Source organism: Trematomus bernacchii, unplaced genomic scaffold (assembly GCF_902827165.1).
Source record: "Trematomus bernacchii unplaced genomic scaffold, fTreBer1.1, whole genome shotgun sequence".
NCBI lineage: Eukaryota > Metazoa > Chordata > Actinopteri > Perciformes > Nototheniidae > Trematomus > Trematomus bernacchii.
The window spans coordinates 292,203-305,035 of record NW_022987527.1 but is presented as its reverse complement, the minus strand read 5'-3'; the positions used below and the strand labels follow the sequence as shown (position 1 = coordinate 305,035).

Here is a 12,833-nt window from a genome sequence, read left to right as displayed (position 1 = left end):
CAGCCACCCCTGAGGTATCCATTTCACAAACTTCTGGAAGCCGGATGCATGATATATATCAAGGGGTGGAAAACAATACATTTGTATTAAATGTGATTATATGTACGACAAGACAGAGGAAGAAACCTAAAATGGGCAGTGCTCAAATTAAAGAGGTTACAGAAATTAAACTATTGGGAGTTACAACATAAAACAATGTTTAATGTGCAGCTCATTTTACAGATATTACTGTAAGACTGATGAAAATGGATGCAATATTTGGACAGAATAGGAGTTTTTCCCTTAAGACATTATTATGTTAATATGTCACAATCTAATTGACAGTCACATTAATTATTACTGTGCATATGGGGCAGTGCAGCTCAGAGAGAAATGAGTAGAATGCAGATCACATTAAACGAAGCAGCTAATATGTTATTATGGTGTGGGAAAGGATTTAATGAACAGCGCGAGACAAAAGTCTATTGCAATAATTTCCAAAATGTAAGAGTTTAAAGAGTTAGTCGGTGTCACAGACAAACTGTTATAGGATATAAAATATAAAATAAATGTATAATATACTACCAAAAACTGAGTTTTATTTTCAGAACCTTTAAATTATGGAGTTCATTCATACCATTTTTAAATAATTTAATCTATCATATTAAGGCAGTTGGATTGTTGATTGCAATATCCTATTATTGAAAGGACATTTTCATATAGGTTTGTATTGGTTGAGTATTAGTTTTGTATGTAAGCACATTTAGATGAATAGATTATAGAATATGAATTATTGTATGCTAAAATATTTTTAATAATAGTAATGTAATAATGAGGACTCTTGAAAGATAATCCATTTATATAAAAGAAACCAAAAGAAAGTACCATGTACTAGTTTCTCTGCAACACTGTGGCCAATGAAAACCAAAGAGGAATTTTACCAAGTTGAGTCAACTCTTGGATCTTCCTTATTTGTAGTTTGTCAGAAGTTATATAGAGATCTACCCATCACGAATGTTCAAGATGCTCTAATGAAGTGCATCACCGGCAAACAGTGACATACAAAAGCTGTATTAAAAGGCCACATGTTAATTAAGCCTCACATGGAGCAGGCACAAAAGTTGCTGCAAAGTTGCTTTAAAGTGGCACATTCCCACCACCCCCATCCAACCAAATCACTACTTTCACTCAAGCCTCACCCCCACTTGTGGCCTCAGGTCTGTGAGTGGCAGTTACCAAGTTTCTCCCCCTCTCTTTCAAAGTCCCTCACCCACTTCTCCAGCACAGTTTGTTTGAGTCAAACCCTCCCCCGTTAGCCTTGACTCAGGCTTATTGCCTCCTCTCAGCTGCTCGGCCTAACAGAGACAGTTGATTGGTGGCTGAGGCGGAGAAGGAAGCCTTGGGAGTATTTATAGAGAGTCTCTCATTTACCAGAACAATAACAACCCTCCCCCACACCAGGAGAGAGGCAGACTGACTTTTGGTTTCACATCTCAAATGTGCATATTAGGACACATGTTGTGTTGACTGAGGTGACTCTCCATTCATGTTGATGCTGTGCAGCAATTATAAAAGAGAAGGTAAAAGTCTGAGTGATGAGAAATATCGAGAGAACCAGCTCCTGGGATGTTTTAAAAACGAATTCACCATGTCATTTGTAATCATAACCTAAGTGACCCCTTTTATTCTTTAATTCAATACATTTAAATCATTAGAAGTCGTTTGGAGTACTTATAATTCAATTTAACATGATGTGTCCCAAAACACAAACACATTAAAAACACATACAGTGTGTGTCTATTTTAACAGTTGAGTACACCAATCCAATGATGCAAGTGAAACCAATTTATTTTAAGGATGTGGCAGCACTTCCTGAGTACTCAGCCTTATGTCTGTACCAGTCATTGACAGTAGTTACTGGTAGAGAAAGTGTAGGGTGGATTAGTCAAGTAGGTAGGATGGAGTCAGCTGGTTTTAGTTGATGGTGACAGAGATTACAAATAAATTGGATGTTTAGTTCAGTGTCCCCTTGCAAGAGTATTACTGTAACACATGAGCTGCCCATCGTTCTGTCCATCTAATCTTCTGTAGACATAGTCATCATTACAGACTGCAGAGCCAAGAACAAGTTCAAACCGATTAGCAATTATATTATGAAGAAACAACGCTTGGTATAAAGCTTTGCAGGAAGTACTAATATTGCAATGTACATGTATTATAAACAAGATGGAGCACTTCCCATAGGTTTCTTCCACTTTGCCCCTTTAATTGCAAGGTTTCTTTGGGAGATTTTCCCTGTGCATTGTGAGGGTCTACGGAAAGAGGGTGTCATAAGCTGTGCACACTTTAAAGTCCCCTGAGACAAATGTGTAATTTGCTTATTGGGCTGAATAAATACAATTTCATTGATTGATTGATTGATTGATTGTCCAACAGGGAGCCACCAGAATGTGTTTGCTGACGAGCTGCCACATTGAAGAACATGTTCCGCCATTTTCTTGTTCTTTGGTTTTAGGTGTTAAGCTTTTAAAAGCATGATACTTTATATGCCACCTTACAGAACCAGGGATGAAGCTGGTAGTATATGACTGATTCTGCCGGCAGTTCCTCTGTGCAGAACATCATACTTCCACTCCACTCCACTCCAGTGAGTGCCTTTGCTCCAGGGGGGCTCTAAACACACTTCAAGACCCTGGTGAGGAGCAATAAACATTGGCCTCGTCATCTCTACAGATTGTCGGTTCCCTTGAAGTCTGGCGTACAGCGCCTGGAAGCAGGAGCTGGATTTTTGTGATCCTTATTGTAACTTCTTAACTGCTAGAAGGTTGCTGGAGTTAGTAACGTTGTCTCAGTCGATGGGAATGAAATGGAGTGCCGAGGCAGATGACGCACAGACAGATTAGGCTGAGTTGTGCATAGTCCTGACGAAGCAGATATTAGCTCAATTGTTGTCTGCTCTCAGTATTTAAGAGTCAAGAGGAGCTCATGCAAGGTAGGATAGCTCTAAGAACACAAATAAGTGCTGTTTGGCTAATATTTTTGGGATAATTTAGACTGTGTTTGGAGCATGAAATCAGCGTGAAATTGACCTATCATGCAACTGCAGCATTTTTTATTGCATTTTATTACAGCCTGGCACAGGGGCGTGTCCAAGCTGGGAATGGAAGCAACACTTCCAGCCTTTTGCTCCTATAAACACAGTCGCATGAACTCTGTCTTGCTCTTTATCCCGGGAATAAAAAAAACACATTCACACAAAAGTCAATAAATGGCTCAAGGCAAGGTGTGTGGAGGCAAACCATAGACCACAGCCAGAGATGTGAAACATAACATACAGAAAGACAGCCTTTAAGGGATAAGACTGCAGTATCCACCGTCTAATTACAACAACGCAAGGCTGTTCAATGGATATATAATTACAAAATGCATATCTTCCACTACAATCATGGCTGATTGCGATGTCATGCAAATATATCTTGGGTTTTAAACAGTCGCAGTGATGTGATTGTTGAGCTTCAGAAGGTTTGGGCACATTGTAGCTGCGCTCTCTAATGCAATGACACCATTAGTAGCTTTTGGCCCTGGGATAAAAATAAAGTCTGCTTTGATGCATTTTAAAATGCTTGTTTGTCATATTGTCTCAGATTGCAGAAACCTTGCAAAGACCACACGCTCCACTAAAAGAGTGCTCATCAGAAACTTATGTTGATTGTGTGTTTTCTTTGGACAGTCAGGCAGGGTGAGTTTCTCCGTACCCACACCTAGGAGAGGCTCATTAGCACTAGATTAAAGTGGCTGGACAATGTCAAACAATGACAAACGCCTGCCAGTGGTTGCTCATTTATAGTTGAATTCCCAGGACAATGGATTGGCTTGCTCTCCCAAAGTGGTTCTATTCATTTGCAATTGCAGGCAAGAGACTGTTGTCCTGAAGTGGGCAATCAAGAGACTTGTGCATCTGCAGAGTGGAGGCACACAGAAACATGCCTGCATCCACAGTCAATGCACGTAAACGGGCCGAACACACACCCATGCACAGCAGTAGTTACACTGCCGCTGCAGCCTCTGTGGCCTAGAATAGCACACAGGCCACATTCCTCTGCCCTCCCTCTACCGCCTCTCTGGGGCGAACACTCAGCAGACCGGTGGGTCACATGGACCAACAATGATCTCGGAGGTGAAGTGTACATTCACATACCAGGGCAACACTCTCGCTACACATAGGCCACAGAGATAAGTAGGTGCAGACAAGTTGGAAACATGGATTTCTACACTAATGTTATGCTGTCTAACACACACTGGCAGATATGAGCAAGCATTTTGAATTCTACATATGCATGAAAACATATACTGTATATTACATAACAATATAATATATCTATCTGATATATTTTATATATCAATGTATGTAAGTATCTATGTATCAGTGCACATATTTATCTATCTGTCTATGTATGTAGGCTATCTATGTATGTATCTATTTCTATGTATGTATGTATGTATCTATCTATCTAAAATGAATACAAGTTAATGACTGCCCTTGTATTCACACTACATTCAACCACAGGAGCAGCAGATACTTATGAAGACAAACAAGACGTCCAAATATTCTTTCAAAAAGAAACAGTGGGGAGGAGGGTATTTAAATTGGCTACTGTGTCACAGTTCTCCAACAGCCCCTGTTTTTCTACGCCCATGCACAATTCTATTAAGTAGGGGCCAATAGGAACAAAGAAGAGGCAGGACCGAGGCTCCACCTCTCCCCGACTGCCTTCCTCTGAGCTTTTTAGATGTACATAATCCCTGAGTTGACCCAGAAAATAGGCAGTCGTTTCAAGATCTGATGCGGCAGTCTTTGTGCACACCGTCCCCGCTTGAGCATGAAGCGTAACCCTGTGGAATATATACTGTAATTCAGAGGAGAAGAGGAACACAGTTTAAATAAACGGAGCCGAAGCAAAGTCGCGTAACTTTGTGAAAACGTAGCGGACACGGGTAAGTGATTTTTAACGGATGCATTTGTAGGAGAATTGGGCTTTTGGTCTGTGGTGGTCTCCGGGGCTGCTGCTCCATTGTTTGCATTGCCTTGTTTTAAATTCGCGACTAAACAGATGAATAGTGTTAAGCTACAGGGAACATGATGATTGAATACAAAGATTTAAACCAATCGTTTAGAAGCAATCGTAAAAAAAACGAAACCTTTGTTGGATTCGGTGCCCTGTTAGAAATGTGGTGATTCAGCTGTTGGGGAGATGTTGCATGATGTCAGTGTTCTTTGTTGCAACCTTACGTGCGTAAAATGTAACAGATTTTTCCGCCTCAGCTGACATGCAACAAAGATTAGGTTTTAAGCAATGCATTACACGATGCATGTATTTTCCTCCGTTTTGTCGATCCCGTCGTGCATGAATTATCTGGTTTGAAAAATGCACCCAAACAATGTATGTTAACCTGTTATTCCGACCTGGGCGTTCATTCTTTGGCACAAAGACGTGAGATTGTTAAGAAGACTAAACCAACGAGTTAGGTTCTCAGTAGTCGCCAATTGGCACAACAATAGTGCATATATCTTTTTCCGGAAGCGTTTAGTTGGACTTGTGACATTACATGGAAAATATTATCGTTTTCAATGAAGACGAATTGTGTGGTCACTATAGGAAGTGGGAATAAAATTGGTTTGACCCACAGCAATGTAACATTTCCTGCACATCTCACACATGGTACTATTAATACGATTATGTATGTGCTAGTGTTCTAGTAATACTGGTTCACATGGTCAGCTGCTAATGCTACATCAGTCATGATCCAGTAGCCGCCCCCTTTACTGCTTCAGAACATCTTCCACTAACAGCTTCTCCTCTCTGTTCCTAGACAGGAGGCATGGCAGACCATCTGATGATGCCCATGAACCACAACTCAGCAGGCGCTAGTATCCACGGTTACAGGATGGGCATGAATGGCGGCCTGCAGGCAGGTCACCAGCAGCATGCCACCCAGCAGGGCATGCGGGCGATGCCCAACGGCCAGATGATGCACTACGGCGGCGCCCAGGCCAACATGGAGACGGCCATGAGGCAGCGGCAGGGCATGGTGGCTGGACCCATGAACGGACAGCTGAACGGGGCCCAGATGGGGCACCACCAGATGACCTCTGGTAACATGATGTATAACGGTCAACCCCAGCAACATCACCCTCAGCAGCAGCATCACATGCATCCACAGCAGCACCCACAGCAACAACAGCATCCACAACAGCACCAGCAACAGGCCCAGCACCCACAACAGCAGCAGCAGCACCCACAACAACAACAACAACAACAACAACCACAACAACCACCACCACCACAACAGCAGCAGCAGCAGGCGCCGCATCCACAGCAGCAGGCACACCCGCAGCAGCAGCAACAGTTCATGAATGGAGGGTTAACGTCCCAGCAACTCATGGCCAGCATGCAGCTGCAAAAACTAAACACCCAGTACCATGGGCACCCACTGGGACCTATGGGTGGGAACCACATGGGGCCTACGACCCAGTACCGCATGAACCCGGCCCAGCTGGCTAACATGCAGCACATGGCCGGACCCGCTTTGGCCCTAAACGGCATGGACGCAGATATGATTGACGAGGAGGTTCTGACCTCGCTGGTCATGGAGCTGGGCTTGGATCGGGTCCAAGAGCTGCCAGAACTCTTCCTTGGCCAGAATGAGTTTGACTTTATTTCAGACTTTGTCAGCAAACAGCAGCCCAGCACTGTCAGTTGCTGAGAGGAACTGAGTAACGAAGGAGCACATATGGAGACAGAAGAGTGAGAATTGTCCAGGATGGACGCAGAGTGCTTATCACTTTTTATTTAGTGAACACCTCCCTGTACAGCCAAGCCCAGTTGGGTCACAGGGTGCACAGAAGAGAACTCTGGATATCCACAGGGAACACACAGTGCTCGAGTCTCACATGTGCGAGTGGCCAGAGGGCGGTTGGCTTCAGACAGAGCTCCACCTCTCCCATTTCCTGGACATGAATGTAACAAAGAAATGCTGAAATTCTTTAAAGCCACTCTGAACAATGCTATGACACTGTGTAGCCTCCTAGCCCGGACTCCAAGACAGTTTAACAGTAAAAGGGTGTATTTATTTATTCCTGTCTGAGAAAACTGATATAAAGAACAGCCACCATCTCCAGTTTGGGAACCAGGTGGTCTAAAAAAATAATTCTGAGAGTCGGATGGGGGAGAACATTTAAATGAAGTTCTCAGCTCAAGTTTGTGTTCCCATTCTATTTGGCATAGTATTTAAATGAGCTCAGATGGCAAGGTCATCTAAAAAAAGAGCCTGCATTTTATCACAAGTCAGACACAATGGAAGTACAAAGCTAACTCATTTGAATGGGAGCCTCATCCCTATTTTAAAAATGGTTCACTTTTGGTTAAGTGCTGCCTTTTTTAGATGTGATGTTCTCTATGAAATCTACTGCTTTTTCTGTATGAAGCTGTATAACTCCAACATGTCCACACTGTTGTGTTCTATTGGAGATGTAGAACCGCCTTAATCGCGCAGATTCTTATTTATTGGTTGTTTATATTGTCCCCTTTTTTTGTGGTCAAGATGGGGGGATGGTCTCTGTGAAGGGGGTTTGAGGATCAATAAAGATGGCCTGGATAGAAATGTGGCCTGCTTTTCCATTCATTGCACAGTTCTTCCCCCGGGCAGTGGAGCGCTAGCTAAGTGCTTAAGTTAACCTGCGGGTGAAGGGAAACCTCAGTTTCTTTCTGGGGAAATGTTTATACAGCTACAATATTAATGCTATTTGAAAAGGATATATATATCTACTCCACATCTCCCGGTGTTCCAATATCTTTTCCTTAACTTGTTATTTCCACTATTAATGTCACTGATAGGAACGTGATTGACACACAGCGATAATGACTGACGGTTAGCAAGCTGTATTATATGTCACATCTCAGGTAAAAACAGTCAAATATGCTTACAACATTTTATCCTGCTGCTTATCTAAGCAAATGCCATGCGCTGACATTATAGGTTGCAAGATAGCCGGTTTAATGGCAAGATATTCATTCAAAGGTTGGTGGGCTCACAAAAGCAGGATTTGAATAACACTGGTTCCTCTACAGCACCACAAACATTTGTTTCTTTTTCTGTGTGTAAAGAGTAATGTGTGTGTGTGGATGGGGGAGGTGAAATGACCAAAGAATGCCTACCTTGATGGGGGTTTAACTGACTTAAAGCTTGTAAGCCCCGACTCAAAGACAGTACTGCTTTTTCCCTTCTCCCCCAGTGAATGGTCAGAGAATTGGCTTTAAATAATAATACTGTAATTCAAATTCAGAAAAAACTCCAGTCTCAGCTACAGATATTTGAAGGAGAAAAAACAATTTTGTTCATATAATTGCATTCATTATGAAATGAGGGTAAAGAGAATCTCTGTGGTGGATGACTTAGTTGGATTGTTATGTGCCTGCGGGCTATGAAAATGCTTGATTGAGGTCATGTTGGGAATGTCATCACCGTGTCTAGCTTTTCACATTGTCAACAAAGGCATCTTTAGTGAGTAACGCGGGGAAAATGAGAGCACGGCTAGAAATAGGAACTACCGATTGCTCAATTTTTGAGTCGACTCTGCCCTTAAAGCAGCCTCAACTCTTCATTTATCCAATTGTGTGATGTGCTCAATTGGAAACACGGCATGATGGATGATCCAAACTGAAATACTAGGGCCTGAATACTGTGGGCTTGTTTCAAGTAACTAGCTTAAGGGTGTGTGTGTGTGGATTTTCTTGGCTTTGCACTGTCAAGAGAATAGCTCATAAGTAGGCCAACAGCCTTGGCACACTGCTTAGTAACGGTTGCAGGTCCATTGCTCAGTGCCAATCTGGTGAGATGGTCTTCTGGTGTGTGGCACATGGGGCATGTTGGCACGCTGTCAGAACTCTGTCGCCTCATATATCTCATAATTGTACGCTGCACTGGGAGCTCCTTGTTTAGCCCCAATTAAATGCAGAGGTTTTGTTTTCTTGATTGTGACTCCATAGACGAATGGTTAACTTTGCTAAACAGCCCTGTTTGCTATCCCAATCCCTTGTTATGACTGCCGCCCGCCTCACAGAGGCCAGTCTAGACGCATGCTAAGCAGGGTGGGACACTCGGAGACGTTTACAGTTACTTCTGCTCTTCTTACTCTCTTGTTTTTCAGCCCACCCACATCAACTGCTCAATGCAACACTGTCTTCCTGTGGCAGCTTGCCGGTTTCTCCATATAAGTCAGAGACCAAAAGCCACATTCTGAAAGAGAGGCAAAGTGAAAGAGACAAGAAATACAGAGATGCCGAGAGAGAATGTTAGGATCTCCCTGGTTTACGATTTAGAAATTAGGTGGTGGGTTTTTCCCACAACACTTTTATGATTCCATTTAAAACCCTTCAATAAAACATCAAGCGAGGTATGCTAAATACACTTTTCTGAACTGTATTAGTCTATGCATTGAGCGCTGTCTAGTGGTTTTTTGTCCAGCTGGTGCGATGCCTGAGCTCGTGGTAACTCGGGCCCTAGCGCCAGTGATGGATAGGTGGTCATTTTGGTGTTGTCACGCATGGCCAGGTCTTCAAATGCACACACACATCCGCACACAACCTGATCAAACAGGCTAACAGGGATACCTCAATATCAGTGTGGAGTCAGGGCGAGATAAAGGATTCATGTCTCATCTCTGGTCAATGTGATCCTTACACCATACATTATCCATGTAGATAACGGTGGATCCATTATTTAAAATCAAATTAGTACATTTGGAAATGACTACATACTAAAGATGTGCTGGAAATGTGTCATCTTGAAAGTGAAGAGTGAGACTGAACTGTGTGCTATTTCTGAGATGCAAAAAAAAAAAGACCAAGAATCCCCAAGTGTGAATGACCTGATGGTGAGTACAAAGTGAGAGGAAAACTTGAGTTTCCAAGATGAGTTATTTATTGACAACAAGGGGCATGTCTCCATCTCTGTGTGAAGATTGTGTGAAGAGGGTACAGGTTTGAGCTTGTCTGCTTTAACAAGAGATTTTGGAGGTTTTTGGCACGTTTTGTAGAAACCTTGTGAATGTTTGTATGTGTAGTGGTGTATGAGTATATGTGTGCTGACAGGGGGCAAATAAACATCAGCTCCCTCAGGGCAGGGTTCATCCAGTGGACACGTTGCTCATGCCGAACTTCCTGATTTTCTCGCTGAACAGTCACCTCGTTTCTCCATCTGACATGAAGTCATATGGTTCCCTCCCTTAGCCTCATCTTCCCATCATAAAGCACTATCATATAAAAAGATATGTGAATGCAACAGGCTTGGAAAACATCAGTTGTTGCACTGTGATTCTGCTCCGGGGCTTTTTAGTAAAGCTCAGCATCTTCGAAGCAACTTTCCCTTTTTTCACACAAGGGAAAAACCATATAAACACATCACACTCTTTTCTCAGCATATTTTAGCAGCGTCTCTGTAATTGTTTGGTTTTCCATATGAAATCCTGCTGAGGAGGCTTGAAATGCCGCCATGTACCTCGTGAATGCAGTCTCCAGAGGTGAGTTGCTGATTTTGGCATGTCGGGGCAGGTGACACACAGGTTGCTTAGTGACTGGCAACTCCTCCTCCGGCCCCCCCTCCCCAAATCTGAGGTTGAATGGTTTGCCAGCGCTTTGAAGTAGAAGGAGGGGGTGTAAATAATTTATTTTCCTGCACACAGCTGACACTTCTCCGTCGAGCCGGCTCAAACACATCGAGGTGTCCCAACAATGTCTAACGCTGGTAAATATTTAAGGGTTGTGTGATTTGCACAGTGGAGCCAAACTGAGCAGAGCTGCGGTTTCGCAACAGTGGCACAAAGTTAACCTTTGTGCCAGCACATACCCAGGAGAGATGAACTTGCAACACAAACCTTTTTGTCTTTTAATTTGTTAGTTTTTCAACTGCAAGGATTAGCAGATGGAAATCATGCAATTGTAACTGATTCAGTCATAGAAATTAGATCAAATAAACTCTCAGTTTTAAGAGATAATAACAAAACTTGTGCAATGTAAATAAATCCAAATCCAAAGCAAATACAACCCATTCGAAGCTTACATTTCTTTGATAATGTGTCAGCAAGATATCTTTGCCATGACACTGTACACGTCAATAGAATGTAGAGGTGAATCTGGCAGTCTTAATAACATTCAGGTTCATGTTATTGCGCTCACCTCTTGTACTCACAATTTGATTTGACTTGGCCTGGTTTATTGTGAGCAGGGATATACTGTGGGGAGAGTTACAGGTTTGTAGCTTGGAATAATGGGAAACAGTATTAGCACAGACCATGTTCAGTACACAGTGTCTTTGTGAGCGGGGTTTTAAGCCTGCGTGCTAATCTGGTGACAGTGGCAAGCACATGCTACCAAAGACAGAGTAACAGGCTATAGGCTGGGGGTGGAATTAATACAAGAGAGCAGTTCTTGTGAGGCTTTGTGTTATCCTGCAGCCGGGGAAATATCCATATATTCTAATATCAACGTGTTAATGCCAAGGAAAATCATGCATGTCATATTCATCCATGTATTTAGTTTTGATGTGTTTATATGTGATCCGTGCATATTTCTCTGCACTCTGCACTCGTGGATAGATAATACCCGTGCTGTCGTGTGACCAACATTTTCCTGGTAGGAAAATCCTGACATTATCCGGCCCACACCATCTGTAGGCACGAGGCTGGCTGGGTGAGCGTGTTGGGGTGAGGGCTGTCAAGACAACTGTCTTAGCAGATATTATCTCCCAGTCAAAAGTCTCTGGAGACAAGCAAGCAGAGCAGGTCAGCAGCCTCATTTATACAAGGTAATGATTTAAGAATTTCTAAAAATATGTAGCTAGACATGGCTGTCAGTGTTATGAGGATATCAAAACATATTTTGGGTTTAAAGGTGGCTTTCCCTGAGATGTTAGGCTTCCTCAGAGGTGTGCTTTTCATTTTTCAATTCCTCATTATTTGGTTATTTGAACCAGATGCTTAGTTCTACTGGTGACAAATACAAAACAATGTAGTCCAAAATGTTGTGTGGAGCTCACTAGAGTTAACGTCTATTATAATATATAAAATGAATGCAAATAAATAAATAAACCTTACAGTAACAGTTTGATTATATCCATGGTCCTCACAATACTGTACTATCATCTACAAAAGAACAACCTGACAAAGAAATTAAAAGACACCATGTTGTGCTCCGAGGCACGAGGCCAGCAGGACCCTCACCCCAAGGCAACTCAACTGTCAGCCCAAAGGCATGCTGGGTATTCTGGTGAGATCTGGAGATAAAGTGGCTGGCGAGCATCTTATTTTTCTATTGCTTCTCCTAAACTGTGCCCACACTTGCCTGCAGAGTGCAAAATGCCAGGCTTGTTCTGCAGACAAAACGGTATTTCTCTGCATAACACGACAGCTTCAGGTGTCACGTTATGGGAAGGCATTAATTCTGCAGAAATCAAGACCTAAGAAAGTCGTTTTTTTCTAACAGTTATGAGTGATCTGCAGGCCCGCAAAACTCCCATTTCATACCGAAACTGTCTCTCTGCTCGACATGCTGTACGGCTGCTGGGGCGAAGACAGTGGATGCAGATGACTGCTCAGCATTGTTGGTAAATATCAAGGGGAGAATTCCCCCAAAGTCCCCAGTATCACTGTGTGTCATAACAACAAAAATAATCTATCACTCAGAGAACTCAGCCAGTCATGTTGAATATACAATACTAACAGGCCTGCTGCCATATCAGCCACACAAGAATGGCACCTGATAAAAAATCACACTATAGTGTTAGATGCCTAAGTAAAA

At 42.7% G+C, this 12,833-nt stretch overlaps 1 protein-coding gene across 1 annotated transcript; it reads left to right on the top strand.

Annotated features, from left to right (window-relative positions):
• The first annotated feature begins 4,743 nt into the window (after nucleotides 1–4,743).
• cited4b (Cbp/p300-interacting transactivator, with Glu/Asp-rich carboxy-terminal domain, 4b) lies at nucleotides 4,744–7,656 on the top strand. Its single transcript, XM_034120842.1, has 2 exons — nucleotides 4,744–4,974; nucleotides 5,851–7,656. The coding sequence occupies exon 2, from the start codon at nucleotides 5,860–5,862 to the stop codon at nucleotides 6,742–6,744; it is 885 nt and encodes a 294-aa protein (XP_033976733.1). The 5' UTR covers nucleotides 4,744–4,974; nucleotides 5,851–5,859; the 3' UTR covers nucleotides 6,745–7,656.
• The last annotated feature ends 5,177 nt before the right edge of the window (nucleotides 7,657–12,833 follow it).